This window comes from Triturus cristatus, chromosome 6, assembly GCF_964204655.1.
Source record: "Triturus cristatus chromosome 6, aTriCri1.1, whole genome shotgun sequence".
Classification (NCBI taxonomy): domain Eukaryota; kingdom Metazoa; phylum Chordata; class Amphibia; order Caudata; family Salamandridae; genus Triturus; species Triturus cristatus.
In genome coordinates, this window is record NC_140589.1 from 21,376,347 (window position 1) to 21,394,904 (window position 18,558).

An 18,558-nucleotide genomic window follows, 5' to 3' on the forward strand; every position below is an offset into this window, starting at 1 on the left:
CACCCAAAACACAATACTCCTCAGCCAATTTTAAAATAAAGAAACTGTTAATAAGTAAAATAAGACCAAAATTACCATAATCCATTAAAGAGAAATGGTGATATGAATCTTTAAAGATTTAAGTTACAATAGAGCCAAAAAGGGCAATTACCAACAATATTGAATGGTCCCAAAACCTAGGAACAATTTGAGGCAGACTGTGATTGGATACACCCTGTGCTAGCCTGAGTAGGGGACGAAAGCTGGGGCCTTTCCAGGTGTCCTCGAACATTTACTTGTGGCAGGGCAGGCCCTTGAATGTAAATTAACTTCCTGGGGCCACCCCATCGTGACTGTCTGCCATGGGAAGAAAACTCCTGACCTCTCGCAGCCCGTGGTCTGTGCTCTGGTAGCAATGTTCCCACCTCTTTCACACCTATATCAGCCCAAGCTCGGCTGGACAGTTGCCGGAGAGCTAATGTAAATAGCCATCAGAAGCTTCAGGCAGGGTAACAGTAGCATCAACATCCTGAAAAATACATGTTCGAGGCATATGAGCTGCAGATCGTACACTTTGCATTAGATCGCCATCTGGTGTTGGGCTCTGATGCTTGAACCTTGTTGTCTTGTAAGAAGTCTTTTGTAGTCCCGAGATAGGTGACTCCTCCCTTGGGCGATAGTGAGCATGGGCATCGACTCCATCCTCAGATTGGTTTTTTTGCAGCGTGAATCTTTCTGGATTCACTATGCTGTGCATTATTCCGCGATATTGTGGTTGGGTCCGGATTCGTAGTCTTTCCTTTGGTGCACCTCCCGTGACGTCGTCGTGCTTCCTGCGGAAGTCCCACCTTTGGGGCGCCATCTTCAGATTCTTTTTTCCGCCGTTGGGTCTGGATCGTCATCGGGAAGCTCCAGGATTTCAATCGAAGGAAGAAGAAGGAAAAGCGAGTTGTTTTTTTTCCGCCATTGGGTTCGGATGCAACTTTTGCGCTCTGGTTCGAGAACTTTGTTTTTTCAATTTTTTTCAACGCGCAAACTCTCTAGAACTCTCTGGTATTGTTTTCGATCGCGTGATCTTCGCCGCGCATCTCAACAACTCTATTCCAGTCGTCGACGCGGGCTGCTGGGCCTATCGACGCCGTTCGGGCCTACAGCTCATGCCACACAGTGATCATCACAAGGTCTCTAACCTGTGTGTCTCGCCAGAACACGACGAGAACAATTGCCAGGCCTGTGCCTCTTTCGGTCGAAAAAGACCATCCGTGAACGCTGGGCTCGACGACGCATCATGGCGCAGAAAGCAGCTCCGGCACCAGTGGACATCTTCGAAGACCTAGATGTCCCAGAGGAAGATTCCGAAGACCTGGAAATCGTGTTGGAAGCAGACGACTCAGACTACCACATCACTCCTGGTCAAAGAGTGAGTACAACTGCCCCCACCCCCACTCCACTCAAAAAAAAGAAGGCCCTGATCGAGACTTCACCTGCTGGCCCCAGTCAGGACCGAACACATAGTTCAGAAGCCCCGCCCTCGGGCTCGGCTTTGAAGATAAAGGACAAGCCTTCCGGTAGCTCGGGACCGAGCAAACTGCATATTCCCGTCGCCAAAGCGCCTTTGGCACCGAAGCTGGGAGAGTAACCTACTCCCAAAAAGAAATCGGCAACGACCACTTTGATGCCTAAAGAAAAACCTTTGGATCCGAAACCAAACCCTTCGGAACAGAGAAATTGCAGTCTTCATAGCAAAGCAAAAGGACTCTAAAACACCTACTAAGGCTTCGGAGCACAAATCTCAACCCCGTTCGGGCCCAAAAAAGTCAGCGCCGAAACCGGTCATCGAGGAGGTAGAACATTTTCGACCGGATCCGGTAGATTCCAAACGGAAATAACTCCATATTTACCCCAAAACAGGACGTGTTGCCGCAGTGCCACACAGGAAGAGGAAGCTGGACACAACAAACACTCCTGAAGAAAACAGACTGTGCCACTTCACCCATAAGACCCTCTTCTCCTGTTGTTCCTACTCCTGTTCTTCCTCCTATACCTCTCACCTCCACAGCCTACACCACTTCCAAATACATCGCCACCACAGGATGATGGTGAAGTAGGGGGAGGGGGGCAACAATGACCCTTTCACTGACATTGATATGGACACCCCACAGGATGATTAGGACGATTATGATAACCCAATATATCCCTCAGACCTCCCAGATCCCCAGCTATATCCAACAAAACCATCTCCCCCAGATGACTGTATTGGATTTGGGCAGCTTGTTAACAGATCTGCTATTTACCATGGCGTTCACGTGTATTCAGACCCCGCAGGTGAGGATTTCCTCCTAGACACTTTTGAACAATCGCAGAAATCTGTCCAAATACTGCCAATGCTCAAAGGGGTCATTAAACATGCCCCAGACATATTCAAAGACCCAGTGAGAACCAGAACTCTCAATCCTAGGATTGATAAGAAATACAAACCTGCCCCCGATGATCCCGCCTACTTCAAAGGGCAGCTACCCCTAGACTCACTAGTAGTGTCGAACGCTAGAAAACGCGCCAACTCTCAAACCTCCGGTGACGCACCACCTCCCGATAAGGAATCTAAGTTGCTAGATGCCTCTGGCAAGAGGGTTGCCGCCCAAGCAGCCAATCGCTGGCGCATAGCTAACACCCAAGCATTACTTGCGAGGTATGATAGGGCTCACCATGACAGACTAGAAACCCTATTACAACACTTGCCTGATCAGTACAAGACTCAGGCAAATGACTTAATTCAGGAAGGCAAATTGATAACCAACGCCTCAATCAAGTGTGCCCTTGATGCAGCCGACACAGCCTCTAGGTCCATTAACACTAGTGTGCTACTCAGACGACATGCCTGGCTACGCATTTCAGGCTTTAAACAAGAGGTACAAACCACCATCCTCAACCAGCCGTTCAATCAGGAACAACTTATTGGACCGGCTGTAGACACCACTCTGGAGAAAATGAAAAAGGACACAGACAGCTAAATCCATGGGAGCATTACAGTCTCTATCCACACGTGGTTCCTTTTGTCGCTCCTTTTATAGAGGAGCATCCAAAAACATGGAAACAGACACTGCCTCCTCTTCTTTCAAAAACACAACACACACATCCCCCAACAGAGGATATTTTAGAAGAGGATACAGGGGAAATAACAACAAGGGGAGAGGCCGAGGTAACAACACGCAGCTTCCCGCTAATAAGCAGTGACTTCCCGCCACTCCCCCCGACTCTTCCACGGTGGAAGGCTTTAACAGTTCCTGCCTGTCTGGAACTCCATCACAACAGACGGGTGGGTAAGACAGATTATCCAGTATGCTTACTGCCTGGAACTTACAGCAACCCCGCCCACCATACCACCCAAACAGCATCCAATGTCTACAGAACATCTCATGCTCTTAAAACGAAGTTCTCTCACTACTTCAAAAGCAGGCAATAGAACCAGTTCCCTTACAGCATGAAGGAACAGGGGTTTACGCGCTGTATTTGCTAATCCTAAAAAATGACGGCACCCTCAGGCCAATACTCTACCTCAGACCTCTCAATCTTTACATACAGTCAGATAATTTCCACATGATCACTCTTCAGCAGGTTTTTCCACTACTTCAACAAGGCGACTTCCTTGCCACACTAGATCTTAAGGACGCCTACTTTCATATTCCCATTCACCCCGCTCACAGAAAATACCTATGATTAATAGTGGACGGACAAAACTACCAGTTCAAAGTCCTTCCATTCGGGGTGACCACCGCACCCAGGGTGTTCACAAAGTGTCTGGCGGTAGTAGCAGCCCACTTGAGAAGACCACAAATCCATGTCTTCCCATACCTCGAAGACTGGCTGATAAAAGCCAAGTCACAAAAACAGTGTGTTCATCACACTTACCAAACTATCCAGCTGCTACACAACTTGGGATTCACGTACATCGGTATCTAGGGGCCACAATAGACATCTCCAGAGCTCTCGTATATCCCACTCCAGCCAGTATGCAAGCCCTAATCACCAAATTTCAACAGCAGCACTCCCTCCCGGCAAGGGTATTCATGCAGCTCATAGGGATGAAGGCCTCTTGCATCTTTATCGCACCTCATGCAAGACTTCAAATGCGTCCCTTACAGGAATGCCTAGCACTTCAGTTGAACCAGGCCCAAGGACAAATAACAGATCTGGTGTTGATGGACAGCCGCACACATCGCTCTCTGCAGTGGTGGAACACACACAACCTGTCCAGAGGGCGTCCGTTCCTTGAGCCGGTTCCACAGATAGCGCGAACAGCAGACGCATCACTCACCCGTTGGGGAGCCCATCTCCTAAAACATACAATTCAAGGCAAATGGACCACTCAACAAAAAGTGCTCCACATCAATCACCTGGAATTACTAGCAGTGTTCCTGGCACTAAAATCATTCCAAGTACATCTACAGCACAAGACTGTCCTAGTCCGGACGGACAACATGACAGCCATGTATTACATAAAAAAACAGGGGGGCACGCATTCTTTGCAACTTTCACAGCTCGCACAAAGCATTTGGAGATGGGCCATTTCACAAAACATATACCTGCTTGCAGAACACCTTCCAGGAGTTCACAATCAGATTGCGGATCTGCTAAGTCGGCAGACACAGCAGATACACGAATGGGAACTCCATCCCGGAGTTCTTCAACCATTTTTTCAAATGTTGGGCCAACCAGAGATAGATCTGTTCGCCACACACACAAACGCCAAATGTCCAACCTTCTCCGCCAAGTTTCCACACCCGTTGTCCAAAGGCAATGCGATATGGATGAACTGGTCAGGCAGATTTGCGTATACTTTTCTGCCACTCCCACTAATTCCCCTAATGATACGGAAGCTCAAACAACAGTCTCTCAAGATGATCCTGGTGGCTCCCACATGGGCATGCCAGCCATGGTTCACAACACTACTGGAACTCTCAAAAGTTCCACAACAAAAACTACGCCTCTCCCCAACATTGCTAATGCAGAACCGTGGAGAAATAAGACACCCCGACCCAGGTCAACTGAATCTAGCAATCTGGCTCCTGAAGTCCTAGAGTTTGGTTATCTTAGCCTTCCGCCGGACTGTATGAAATCATTAAAGAAGCCAGACGTCCTGCTACTAGAGCTTGCTATGCAGCAAAAGATTTGTCATCTACTGCAACAACAACAATCATATTGATCCGCTGGATGCTTCCATCCAGGACATCATTTGTTACTTGTTACACTTGCAAAGATGTAATCTGTCATATTCATCCATAAGATTACATCTTGCAGCACTCGCTGCTTATTTACAAAATAGACAACACTTGTCACTATTTAGAGTGCCTGCAATTAAAGCCTTTATGGAGGGCCTTAAAAGAATAATTCCTCCCAGATTACCACCCTCTTCGGTGTGGAACTTAAATATTGTTCTTACGAGGCTCATGGGTCCCCCATTTGAACCTCTACATAAATGTGAACTTCTGTTCCTCACATGGAAAGTAGCTTTCCTTGTCGCAGTTACATCTCTCAGAAGAGTAAGTGAGATCCAAGCTTTAACCATACAGGAACCATTCTTACAAATACATCGTAACAAAGTGGTTCTCAGAACACATCCAAAATTCCTTCCCAAAGTCATCTCAGCTTTTCATCTTAACCAAGCTGTTGAGTTACCTGTGGTTTTCCAAAACCCAGACTCAGTAGCAGAGAGAGAGCCCTTCACACACTAGACGTTAAAAGGGCACTACTTTACTATATTGACAGGACTAAACCCTTTCAAAAAACAAAACAACTGTTTGTAGCCTTCTCATAAGGGATCGCCAGGTGGATAGTAAAATGTATTCAAATATGCTACCAAAAGGATAAACGCAGATTAACAATTCCCCCTAGAGTGCATTCAAAACGCAAACTAGGGGCTTCCATGGCATTCTTAGTGAACATCCCCTTAGATGACATATGTAAAGCAGCAACATGGTCTACACCACACACCTTCGCAAACACTACTGTGTTGACGTGCAGGCTAAGCAACAAGCTTCTGTAGGCCAAGCTGTTTTTAAAAAACTTTTTGAAACCACTGCAACGTATACAGGTGACCACCTCTAGGGGAGACACTGCTGTACAGTCTATGCACAGTGTATGATCTGCAGCTCATATGCCTCGAACGGAAAATGCTACTTACCAGTATGCATCTGTTCTTGGCATGTAGAGCTGCAGATCCACACACGCCCACCCACCTCCCCGGGACCTGTATCTGTTCCAGTTCTATCTTACTTAGATATACACACATGGACATCTTTCTTTTCTACTAACTCTATCATTTCCCATCATGGCGACAAACAATCTGAAGATGGAGTCTAGGCCCATGCGCACTATCGCCCAAGGGAGGAGTCACCCATCTCGTGACCACAAAAGACTTCTTCCAAGACAACAAGAAGGTGCAAGCATCCGAGCCCAACACCAGATGACGATCTAATGCAATGTGTACGGATCTGCAGCTCTACATGCCAAGAACAGATGCATACTGGCAAGTAGCATTTTCCTTACCATATATTGAATAAAAGTATGCTTTTACCAATAGATTATCTTTTTATGAACTATAAAACAAATAGGTCTTTTAATGGAGTCTGTATCTGGTACAGGTCAAAAGTTATAGATTAAAGTATATAATCTATACTTGAACTTTCCCTGTGCGCCAGTGTTAGACCTGCCAGCCCTGTGGCTGTTCCCTCCTTATTTTTTCTTCCTTTACCCTCTAATTTTTCTGTCCACTAGTTTATTTGGTGTTGATTTAGAGGCTCTGGGTGCCCCATTATCACTAATTGATGGTGTGGCGCAAGGTGCTTCCCTAAAATGGAGGGAGGAAGAAAGCTCATCCACAAAATGGTGGCCTAAACTGTCACCTCAGAACCTGGGCCATAGGCTGTCATGAGGGGTTCCAGAACCTTCTGGGCCACTCTGGCCAGTCAGGGCCCAGGCTATATATAGAGGTGAGGTGCGTCGGCCATTTTGTAGAAGGTGTGAAGTGAGGTAGTCAGGAGTAAGGCACCTGAGTGGGGAGGTGGGAGCGCAGAAGGGGGGAAACTGACTGTTCTTAGGGCCTGCTTTTTTCCCCCCCTTGGTTGACACTACCCCCTACCTCGTGACCTAGCCTTGCCTTCAACCTCTGACCTGGGATCACATTAACTGGTTGTGCTTCCCACCTAGACAGGACCCCTGAGGGGAACTGAGGGAGAGAGTGGCCATCTCCAACCTTGTCCACCGTCTTCCTGGGTTCCCCCTGTCTTGTTCTGCCACTGGCATGTGGCCTGCCGCCTTCCAACCAACCTGCCCTGAGCCAGGGCGTCGCTGTGAGCGAAAAAAAGGGGCGCTAGGCGCCGAGCACATCGCCACCCCTGAACTGCAGGCCACCCCTTAATTTGTATCACCATCGCCGGGGCTGCCCTCAAAGAATAGCTCACCGCTGCGGCCCGGGGCCCGAAAGGTCACGCTCATGGTCACTGGGGCCCGCGAAGAGGACCAGGGCCCCGCCGCTGCCGTCGCAGCCTCAGTAACGCAGCACATCTTGTGAGAGGGCTGCCGGAATTCGAAGAAGACCGCGTTAGGCTTGGAAGCCAGCCTCCCGCATCACGTGACGGGGGCGGGCTGCCTGACGCCGCCCCCGCCGACTCCTGAAGCCGTAGCGGCCGCGCTGACAACGGCAGCCGCAGGCGCGCCTCCGATCCCCCACCAACTCAATGGTATCGCGGAAGGAGGAGGCCCTCGACCCGGAGATCGCCGGGAGGCCGGAGAGCCCTCGCCAGGGCCAACGTTGAGCCACAGAGTAATGTAACCCCCAGGGCAGGAGGGCGGGAGGCCCGAAGCTCGCCCCTCCCCCGGGGGAAGCCCGTTGTCAAGTCTGCGGAGTCCCCTCTACCCTTCGCACCGGGATCCCCAGACCAAGTTGGCGCTGAGACGCGCTGGGGGGAACTGTGCGGAGCCGCGCTCAGGGACCGTATGTTCAGCTCTTCTGGGACTAACCCGATAGGGCTGCCACAACTAACCACGAGTAAGGAGCTGATGTGAGGCCAGAGTTCAGGCAACAAAGTACTCCCAGCTCTGAAGCGCTAGGGCTTGGATAGATGCAGCACTATGCTTGAGGCTCCACTGAAGTGCTATATTTGATGACCTGATTTCAAGTGCATTGTAATGGCTATGTGAAGCGCTATATTTAATGACCTGATTTCAAGCGCATTGTAATGGCTATGTGAAGCGCTATATTTAATGACCTGATTTTAAGCGCATTGTAATGGCTATGTGAAGCGCTATATTTAGCGACCTGATTTCAAGCGCATTGTAATGGCTATGTGAAGCGCTATATTTAATGACCTGATTTCAAGCGCATTGTAATGGCTAAGTGCAGTGCTATATCTAATGACCTGATTTCAAGTGCAATGAAATGACTATGTGCAGGGCTATGTCTATGACCCTAATGAGATGTAAATGAAAACTGATTGATTTCCTCTGAAAGAAAAGAAAAACTGGATACAAAGAAAGATAAAGCTTTTCTAACTCCCTGGTGTAGTGGTGTTTTTAGTGGTGATACACTGGAGTGCCGAGGCGAGTGGGATGCAAACACGACATGTCCTCTGGAATGAGGCCTTTCCACCTGAGCCAAGCTACCATAGGTCTTTAGGTCCAACAGCCAGCTACTGTCTGAATATTGGCAATGTCGTTTTAGATGTCACTGGTGGAACATGTTTGTAATGTCGCACGTGCTCCACTCTCAAATATTAGGCTGCCTAGCTTGTGGGCAGCAAGTTGTTTAGGTTGATCGATTTTATAATTAAAATTAGGTTCTCCTGTTCGTCAGAAGGGTGATTTGTGACAGCTTTGCAGCAGGATTCAATATGGTGCCTGTCGGGTACACATGCAGGGCCCAAAGCCAATCTTCCTCTACAACTATAGAGGGTGGCACAGTGGGTGCTGCCGTCCACAAATGGCATTGAACTTTTGGCGTGGGTGTATTTCTGCACCAGGTACTGTGGCCTAATAGGAAAGTTAAATGTGCCAGTCTGGTTTTAAGCAATATTTGACATGTTTAGGGGTCATAGCACATACCACTGGGCACTAGATGGCACTATCCCAGTATAAGAATGCAAGATTTCTTCAGATGAGTCCGAAAAAAAAGAAAAACAGGGGATAGAGCACCCAAAAAGGGTCAATTTGCAACAGTTGAAGTCTGTACATCACCTCTTCATATTGACTGCAGAACTAGCCATATTTAAGGACCTATTATCTCCGTCCCAAAGTGTTTTCCATATACTTAACTGCTTCATTCGCCTATCAATAAACGTAACTTTTCTGCAAAACTTCTCGCATTCATAATTCACCCGCTGAAATCTCTGACTGGACTCCTCCTCTAAATGTGGAAGGCAGAGTTGGAAGAGGGCATAAGGGCCCCCTACGACTGAGTGAAATGAAACACTACCTGTCCTTGGCACATGTTCCCTTGCAAGATCAGGGCCCCAGCGAGTAGATGAATGACCACCCCACAGCTAGCCAAGCCCTCCTCGAATATCCACGTGTGTAGAGGTTTACATTTAAAAATGTCTTTCTGCGATGTCATGTAAGGTTGCCTTGTGGGGCTTAGACTAACCAGAGTCTTGTTCCTTTCAGAGAAACTGAAGTTCACGCCGCCACCTCAGCCCCAGCAGTGCATGGAGTTGGATAAAGAGGTGACTGTGGTGTGCTCGGCCACAGGCAAAGAAAAGCCTACAATTCAGTGGATAAAGGCAGGTGAGTATGTGTTTGATAAAGTGGTATTTTCGTGTAGGAGTAGAATCCCATGTTGGTGACTTATCCTCAAAGTTTGCTTCTTGCCCGCTTCAGTATCTTGCTTAAGTGTGGGATGATGGTGGCTGCTGGAAGATGGAGTAAATTTCATTTTTTTAAAATTATTTATGTCTGGTTAATATGGCTTTCAGCAGTTGTAACACCTTGTAAGAATTTTCAGAATTCCTTTTTAGCCAGGTTAGTCTCTTGACAAAGAGGGGTTGGAAGTCATTTTGGTAATTTGGGACCACTACGACCACTAAATTTTGTGCACACACCATCGGCTTCTCACATTTAATTACTTTGTATGCTGAAATGAATTTTAGTGCCTCCTATGTTTACTTCTGGATGCCTCCCTTCTTCCACTATTCAGTATACTTTAGTATTCTCAATGTCAAGACTCATTCCTGAGACACTTACCTTTTAATTTTTCATTTGGCCAGCCCCCTCCACGCCCTTCAGAAACACTTTTGTGAGGTGTGCCCCGATTTCCCCTTAATTCTTCTTTTCTGCACATCATCGTGGATCCCTGGTTATAAGGGAATCGCTGCTCTATTATTTGTGGCTGGTTTTGTTTCTTGTGTTTTGCTGGTTTGTTTGGCTTCGTTGCTTGTTTGCAGCATACATCTCTTCTAGACTCATGTGCATTATTCTGTCATCTAGCGATTGGGCTTGGAAAGTTATTCAAACGTACCTAAAACATTTCCTTTGTGTTTAGCAGGAATCTCAGTGCCGTTGACCATAAGCACATAATGTCCCAGTACGTAGCCGCCATCTTCATAGCGTTTTTCCTGCCACTTGTACTTGAAAGCAAAATGTGGACGTTTGGTCCCCTACATCTTTGGGGCATGAGCAGCAGAACCAAGATTTGAGATGTATCTGGTGCTGAACAGAAGATGATGGATCAGGATGGCGGATTCAGGGCAGTGCACTTAGGCACCAAATAGAAAGATGAAAGTTGAGTGTGAGAACACAAGATGCTGGGACCGAGGCCGTACACTTGAAGGAGACTTTTTCTTTCTGTGGTGTTTGGACCGTAGGCGGGTTGGAAAATGTATTTCTCATGTAAATCTCAATCTCTTTTGGAACTTGTGGGTAGGATGGAATGCATTTTAGATTTTGCCCCAACTGCCACAAGTTGGCAAAAAAAGGACACGCGCGTCAAATCTGAGCCTTCTAATGTATCTACCATTTAATGATTGGTGAGCTCTTGTCACATTCTGCCAAGAACTGTAAAGACTTAAGAGACAGTATGCCATGACACAAGCCAGGCAGTGCTTCGATAAGGAATTGAGGTTGTTAGATGACGAACATTTCAGCGTAGTCGTGGAAACCGATTATATTCAGTGGGCGTTATGTGAATCGGATGTTGACGACATGACGAAATCAGATTTAGAAGTTAGAACAAAGATGCTGAAAAATGTACTTGAATGCTGAAAAGGCATAGCCCTTCAGTGCATTCGAAGGACCATACTCCATGAACGAAAGGGTTGGATTCAAAGGCTAAAAGCGTCCTCAATGCGGACTGTTGGACAGAAAAGTCCTCTTTATGATAAGACATGTACCCCTGCCCTGAGTGTCCAACTGTACTGTTGTCTAAATCCCTGATGCTTATTTTTGTGTCCTAGTTAAACACGAATCGCGAGTGTGCGTCAAGACAGGCCTGTCTCACAGCCTGACTGTGGTCTTGTCCCAGGGCCCCTATCCTCATAGTGGTGGAAGGTTATCGCCTTCACCAGAAGTTAAGCAGAAGGAATGGGGTGATAACAGCATACGTGTAGTGCTGAGCGGAAGTGAACAGGTCCTTTTCGCCCGGTCGCTAGAGTGTGGCCGGGAGGCTTACCCACCTTTTACAAGTACTGCTGCTGTGCCCTTAACTCATCCTTGGCCTGCATCAGGTATGTGGTAGAGTGCTGCGCATGTGGAAGTAGTGACTCTGGGTTGGTTGTCTGTGTGCCTGAGAAGTTACAGTACAAATGTAGAGCAGTACTGTGTAGGGCATGTGGAATTAGTGCATGTGCTGAGTGTATGTATGCCTGCGGGAAGCACATTACATGAGATAGTGTGCTGCTTACTGTGTGCGCAATGGAAGCATGTGCTGTGTGTTTGCGTGAAGTACAACACAAGAAGGTGAAGTGTTGCGCAGTGTGCATATGGTGAGTGTGTGGGTGGCAAATAGCATGCCCTGTTACAATCCATAAAAGCTACAGTACTGAACGGTGCACACACAGAATGTTGGTGCTGAAGGTATGTGTGTCCGTAGTGGCGGAGGCAACAGTACTGGAGAGTGTGTGCTGTGGATGTACACTGAGTTCAAGTGTGGTTCGTATGGAGGACCCTGGGTTCTATTCTGGGAATCTCAGGTCTGCCTGATGAAAACAGGCGGAATAGAGGAACCACCATCCTTCCCCACGCCCCACAGAAGTGTGGATTGCTGCATGTCTGTGAGCTGGGTGGGACGCACTGGAGGAAAGGAGGACGAGAGCCCCCCCCCTTTCCACTTCACAAGGGTGCTCTGCGATTCAGAGATCACAATGAAGGGGCATGGACACATCTCAGGAAGGAGATAGGGCTGATTAGGGAATCATAAAGAGGGTGGGGCTGGGATTAACCTTTTGATGCACATACCACTGTGGTGGACATCCAGCTGAGAACTCTGGTCACTCCCATGAACTGTGTTGTGGGTCTATCAGCTTCCCAGTCATCCCTGCTGTGATAGACCGCTTTTCAGGAGGAAAGAAGAAAAGGTACAATGTACACTTGAAACAAAGCAGAACCCCAACATAAAACATCAGTATCGGACCCTAAAGCAAAGTTGGTGTTTTGAAAAGGACTATAAGAGGAGGAGGTTGACTCCCCTCGCCTTTCATCTGCCAAGCTGCCGGACGGCTGTGTGAGAAGGGTGAGCTCTGCAACACTTCTGGCTGTGACCCGGATCGGAGGCGAAGGCCTGCTAGTCTCCTTGCAGGGTGTGAGGGGTTATCACCCAGGGAATCCAAGAGCGCCTGCCCTGGGCACCAGTGCCTGCCTCCGTGCCAAGACCAGTGTACCCTGTGAGGAAGAGGAGAGCGTTGGAGGGAGTGAGGTCCAGGGAGGGAGCCCTACCAAGAGGCTTCCCTCAGTGAGTTGTGAGAGAATGGCTGCGCACCAGTCTGGTTGTTGCTCATGTGCAGAAGCGATCCAGCGATTTCCTCTTATACAGTCGTGACCGGAGCCGTGTCATGAGCACCATGTGGGAAGCGCAAGGCGTGTATCCCAGGTAGCCCAACGTCACCGAGCAAGATCTGGACTTTGGAGCACCTGCGGAGGGGGCTCTCACTGCACTGCTGAACATTTGCAAAGATTTCTGGAGACGTGGGCCCCGAAGGTGATGCTGATTGTTTGCTTGCGATGATAATGTTGAGAAATTGTTTTTTGAGAGGGCATTGAAAGCATGTAGTGGTCACAGATTACTTTCACCCCCATTGGTGGTTCTTCTGGAGGGGGGGGGAGGGGGCGGTTGTCTGTGTACTTGTTGAAACCATTTTCTATCTTTCACATTTTTTGGTTCGTTCCATGGAGATTTTGTTGCAGAAGTTTTGCGATTGTTAGACTCTTGCTTGAAGCCGTTTCTTTCTTGGAAGGTGGCCTTCCTCACGGTATAATTTCAGTTTGTATAGTTAGTGGAGTCCAAGTTTAACGGGCGAAAGATTGACGTGCACAAAGATTGGGCTGTCTTTAGAGCACTGCCTTGTGTTCTCCTTAAGGTTGTCTCACCGTTCCATGTCAAACTGCTAACTTGCTAGGTTTCCCCCACCAATCTGAATTGGTTGCCGAAAGGCCTCAAACATATTAGAGGTTAGAGAGCCCTTTTATACTGCATTGCATGTACAGCATCATTTAGGAAGACCAAGCAGCTCTTTCTAGATTTTGGTCTGCCCCTCTTTGAGGAATCAGTTTCCACATTGGTCTCATCAGATGGATTGTGAAATGTATTCAAGTTTGCTGTGCCAAAGCCAAATGCACACTTCGATCTGTACCTAGGGCACATTCACTCTGAAAAAGGGAGCCACTCTGGCCACTTGCAGATACATGCAAATCTGCCGAATGATCAACCACCCACACTTCAACCAAACCCATGCCCAACCAAAAGCATACGTTGGCGCTTCAGGGAGAATGCATTGCTCTTCTGTCTATGCAAAGCATGTGATCCGCAGCAGCGCATGCTGCAAACTGAAACAGGCTCCTGGTGCATTGTGGGTTTCTGCAGCGGTATCACGAATCACCTCGAAACAAATTCTCTACTCAAACGTTCGCTTCCAAAACAAGATGGCAGGAGTGTGCAAAGCATAAGAAGATGGAGACTGACAGTTAAAGGTAAGGAACATGTTCCTTCTCCTATTCTGCAGTTCGCTTTTCTGTGCAGGGCTCACTAAGAGAGCACTCCACTTCTACATGCCACCCCACTCAAGGTCTGTGATTCTCTTCACCTGCACTCTGCTGTGCACTCTGCTGCGCACTCTGCTGTGCACTGTGCTGTGCACTCTGCTGTGCACTCCACCTTTCCTTCATTCCCTAGCTGTCTTTCAAGCTTTGCGATGGCCTGTACACCTCCATGCTGCTTCAGGTCTGCAGTTGAATATTTGTACATGTGTTGTACACCTACCTTTAACCAATTTTTCCTATTTCTGCCCACCTGTCATTATATTTAAACAAGCATTTGCAATGCAATAGGTCTCACATTTGTGTGAGTTCGAGCTATTGACGTCGTAAATGACAACATATTTTACCCATGCGTTTTCTGTTTGGAGTGGATGTATGTGGCTAGGTTGTTTTGGCTAACTCACTTAGATATGTAATTGATGGTGGTTGAGCAAAAGACAACTTTGTTCTTGGAAGAGCAGTCTACATGTATCTGGCGTGGGCTAAGGGCCATGTCTGTAGGTGCTGTCATATGGACTATGATCAGCATTGTGCAAGCCAACTATTATTTAGCTTTGCTGATCATATATACAATCTACAAATTTCGCAAGGGGCCCTTCAAGTAGTATAAATAACTTGAATACACTCTTTTAAACATGCATTGAGCATCTGCCATGCAGTGGACAGATTTGCCAAATATGTGTATGCTCTATTCCCACTGGATTTGTGCTTCCTTGCAAATAGATAGTTGCAATTAGCTCTCCTTATCGGACTTTGATTGGAGAGAAGTTGGGCTCGGCTGCCAGCATATGGTGCAAAGAAACATGCATGTGTTTGAGTGCATGTGGCAGTTGCCTGCTTGGAGTTTAAGTGTTACACAGTGAGAGGGCGCGAGGCGGAAACGCAAAAATGGACAGCAGACTTCGGTCCCTCCTTTATAGTTGGGCAAATACAAGAGAAAACAGCAGCACACCCCTTTGTAGAAGAAGCAGTTGTACTTACCCATAGAAGTGAAATCGGACAGCTGCTGGTTTCCACTGAGATTCCTTCTTGCAGTTCCGAAGGCCACTGTAGAGGGAAGGGGGAAGGGGTTGTTATCTCTAGGGGGGAAAAAAAGGTGCGCGGCTGCTTTAGTAAAAGCGCTTCGCGCTTGCAAAATAAAGAAACAATACATATAAAAAGGCGCAATTTCAGAATATTCTAAAGGTGCCCGCCACAAATAGTAAGTGTGCCGCGCGTGCAAAATAAACAATGCATAGAAAAAGGGACAAGTTCCGAAGAAAATACAGGCACACAGCCGCTATAGTAAAAGCGTGCTGCGCAGCCAAATTAAAAACTAACATAGATGAAAAGGTGCAAGTTGGGCCTATCGGTAATAAAAACGTAAAAGCATGTGCCATGCTGAAACCGTTGTGAGGCGCCTGGAGGCAAAGTGGGGACACTTGCAGGAAAGCACTTTATGCCTGCAGAAGGGGAAATCATTAAAGAAAATAGTGCTCACAGTCTGTAGATAAAACACTGTGTAACAAAACGAGCAAAAAGTCCAGTCCTCATGGGAGGTTACAAATGCCGACAAAGCGGTACTAAGGAGGGACTACCAACCCAATTCATGAATCAGTAGCAACCATTTAGAAATAGTAACAGGAGCCAATTGAAAGACTTGCCGTAGTTTCAAGTCCATACGCGAATACAGCACGCCGCGCAGAGCAGCGCATGCGCGGTCCAGGCTCTAACCTCACATTTTTTGTAATTCAGCGTCATTTTGTTTGAAATGGCAGGAATACATGTGCTGGGGGGTTGAAGGAGCTCACACCTTTCATAATACCTACTCTTCCCACTAAAGTGATCCATCTATCGGTCTGTCCTACGCCACATATCTATGTATCTGGATCTTTGTATTAAATACTCCATTCTAAGTCCCTTTCCTATCTGTCTTGTCAACATTTGCAGATGGCAGCAGCATGCCTGATCACGTCAGCCTCAATGCAGGATTGTTACAATTTTACAAGGTGACTAAGAGCGACGCGGGAAACTACACCTGTATTGCTTCCAACAACCAGCAAGGGGAGATCCGCTCCACTGTCCATCTAACCGTCGCAGGTATGTTTCGAGGGATGTTCCGTCTGCACTAGTCTTGCACTGAAGGAAAAGCGGACTGTATGAAATGCAGTTACCCATCTCTTAAGGGCTGTTGTCTTTGCACCCGGAAGCAAAGTCAAGCGCAAGGTGTGGGTGCTTGTGGTGTTTTGTGACAATTCCAGGTACTTACAGCGGGTTGAACCTGTGGGACGTTGTAAGAACTGGGCTGTGGTTGGTATGTTCTCTCCAGTGACCACTGTGCTGTGGTTTTGTTCAAGGCTTTTTCTAGCCTGGGCTGGAGTCGCATGACTTGAGTGAGTGATACAATATGTGCCTGATGAAAGCCCTGGATGCAATGTGGTACTGCTTATAGATTTTTAAATACATTTACCTTGTGTGTGTTTTTGTTTTTGTTTTCCTCCTTTTGTTAGTATCTGTCCCGACACTCCTCTACCCTGTAACTTTACTTCTTGTGATATGTTCATTTGTTTATTGTAGTTTACATCACCTTTAAGTTGGAACCAGAAAATACGACTGTGTATCAAGGACACATGGCCGTGTTACACTGCCAGGCTGCCGGAGACCCCACCCCCCAGATTCAGTGGAAGGGGAAAGATAGGCTGCTCGATTCTGCTAAATTTAGTCCCAGGTAAGCAACCACCTGCCCCCAGCGTAGATCACCTGCATCCTCAATGTTGGTCATAGCGGATACGACTAGGAATTCTTTGAGTAAAAAGCCACCACCTCTTCTCGCACAAATCACTGTTTCTGTATTTAGTTGCTTGCAGTGCTGTTTGAAACACTGGGCTTCTGGCTGTACGAGCTTGTCATATGAACCTCAACCGGTAAACCATCAGACTTGAGTCTGTTTGACGTTATACACTCTGTCTCGATCTCTCTCCTTTAACAACTGGTGGTAAATCGCGTGTGCTGGCAGCAGGGCCAGAAAAGCTTCTAACAAAGAAAACTGACACCTTTTAAGAATTTGAAATCATCCATGTGTGTGTGTCCCTTGTATATGAGCACCTAAGTTTTTATTTTTTATGGCCATCCAGTTTGACCCAGGGCAGAGATTTCCTTGGTGCTTTTGCAGTTTGGGGGTTTTCCCCATCGTCTTCCTTACTGGACAGTGCCTGTTTTTATTTTGTATGGAGTTCATTAAATGTATTTGTTTTCATTGAATCTGCCTGCCTCTGCCAGACATGCTGTTTGCAAGGATCTGCGATCAGTGCCTCAAGGTCCCCGAGAAAGCTGTTGATGCTCAAGAAGTTTGAACCCAAAGGAAACACTGGACTCCACATTGGGTTGGGGACTTTTACAGCAGGATAAGAGATTGAGGACCGAGGTAGATCAGAGTTGGCTGCGCCTATTGCAGGCAATCAGATAGTTCCCTCGTCCATCCCTGCTCACCCTGGCGACCGTTCAGGTTGTTTTTTTGTTTTTTTTTTACTGGGAAAGCACAGAGATGTGATTTGGTGCCTTGTAATACCAAGCAGCCTTTTACAAATCCAGTTAGTATCTCCGAGGGTGTTCCTGCCTCCGAACAGGTGTGGCTCATCCTTGGGGGTGAGGTTCCCAGCGCCAAATTCCCCACATTTCTATCCGAATGACGTAGCAGGTGCCAGCATAAAAAGACAACATTCCTATTCAGGCCCCAGCCCTAGTGCTGTTCGAGTCTGAACAGCGGCAGAACCTTCCTCGGATACCAGCACTTTACCACATGGGGAACAGCTGGACGTGCTCAGCATTTAGAGAGAGAGTGGGCACCTGCTCCTGTTTCTGATGTGGAGCAGGGGCCTCTACTTTCTACTACGCGTCTCCCAGTGTCCAAAGTCCTGGGGACAGCTAATCGAACACCTGCTTCTTTGGATCTCTGATCCAGATGGGCACCTTCTGTCCTGTGGAGCCCCCCCTTGAATATGGCCAGCTTAGATCAATCCGCTGATTGCGCCTCGTGCGAGATTGCACTCGTGCGACAGAATCGCCAGACGGGCAGTAAAGCACCCCAGGCTGAAGAGTGGCCAAGGGTGTCATCTACGTGCTCAATCTGATGGGATTACTTCGACCCAATGGAAATGTCTGTCTCTTCTTCCCTTGTCTGATTTGATGAAGAGCATGGGCCCGTCGGGGCAAAAAAACAAATGCCAGAAGTGCTGCCCCTGTGTTGACAGATTAGTGCTGTTTCAGTTAGGAATTTACAGTGCCCTCATAGATCTACAGAGTAACTGGTTTGCCTTTTTTGAGAAGAAACGTCCTCTTGACTACAATTGCACATTAATAAAAACC

At 47.5% G+C, this 18,558-nt stretch overlaps 1 protein-coding gene across 1 annotated transcript in view; it reads left to right on the forward strand.

The window, feature by feature from the left end:
- Window positions 1–18,558, forward strand: part of PTK7 (protein tyrosine kinase 7 (inactive)) — a 632,664-nt gene that overhangs the window by 323,625 nt on the left and 290,481 nt on the right. The window contains exons 10-12 of the mRNA XM_085610156.1: window positions 9,637–9,756; window positions 16,144–16,293; window positions 16,771–16,921. Coding sequence (XP_085466282.1) covers window positions 9,637–9,756; window positions 16,144–16,293; window positions 16,771–16,921 — 421 coding nt within the window. The remainder of the gene's footprint in view (window positions 1–9,636; window positions 9,757–16,143; window positions 16,294–16,770; window positions 16,922–18,558) is intronic.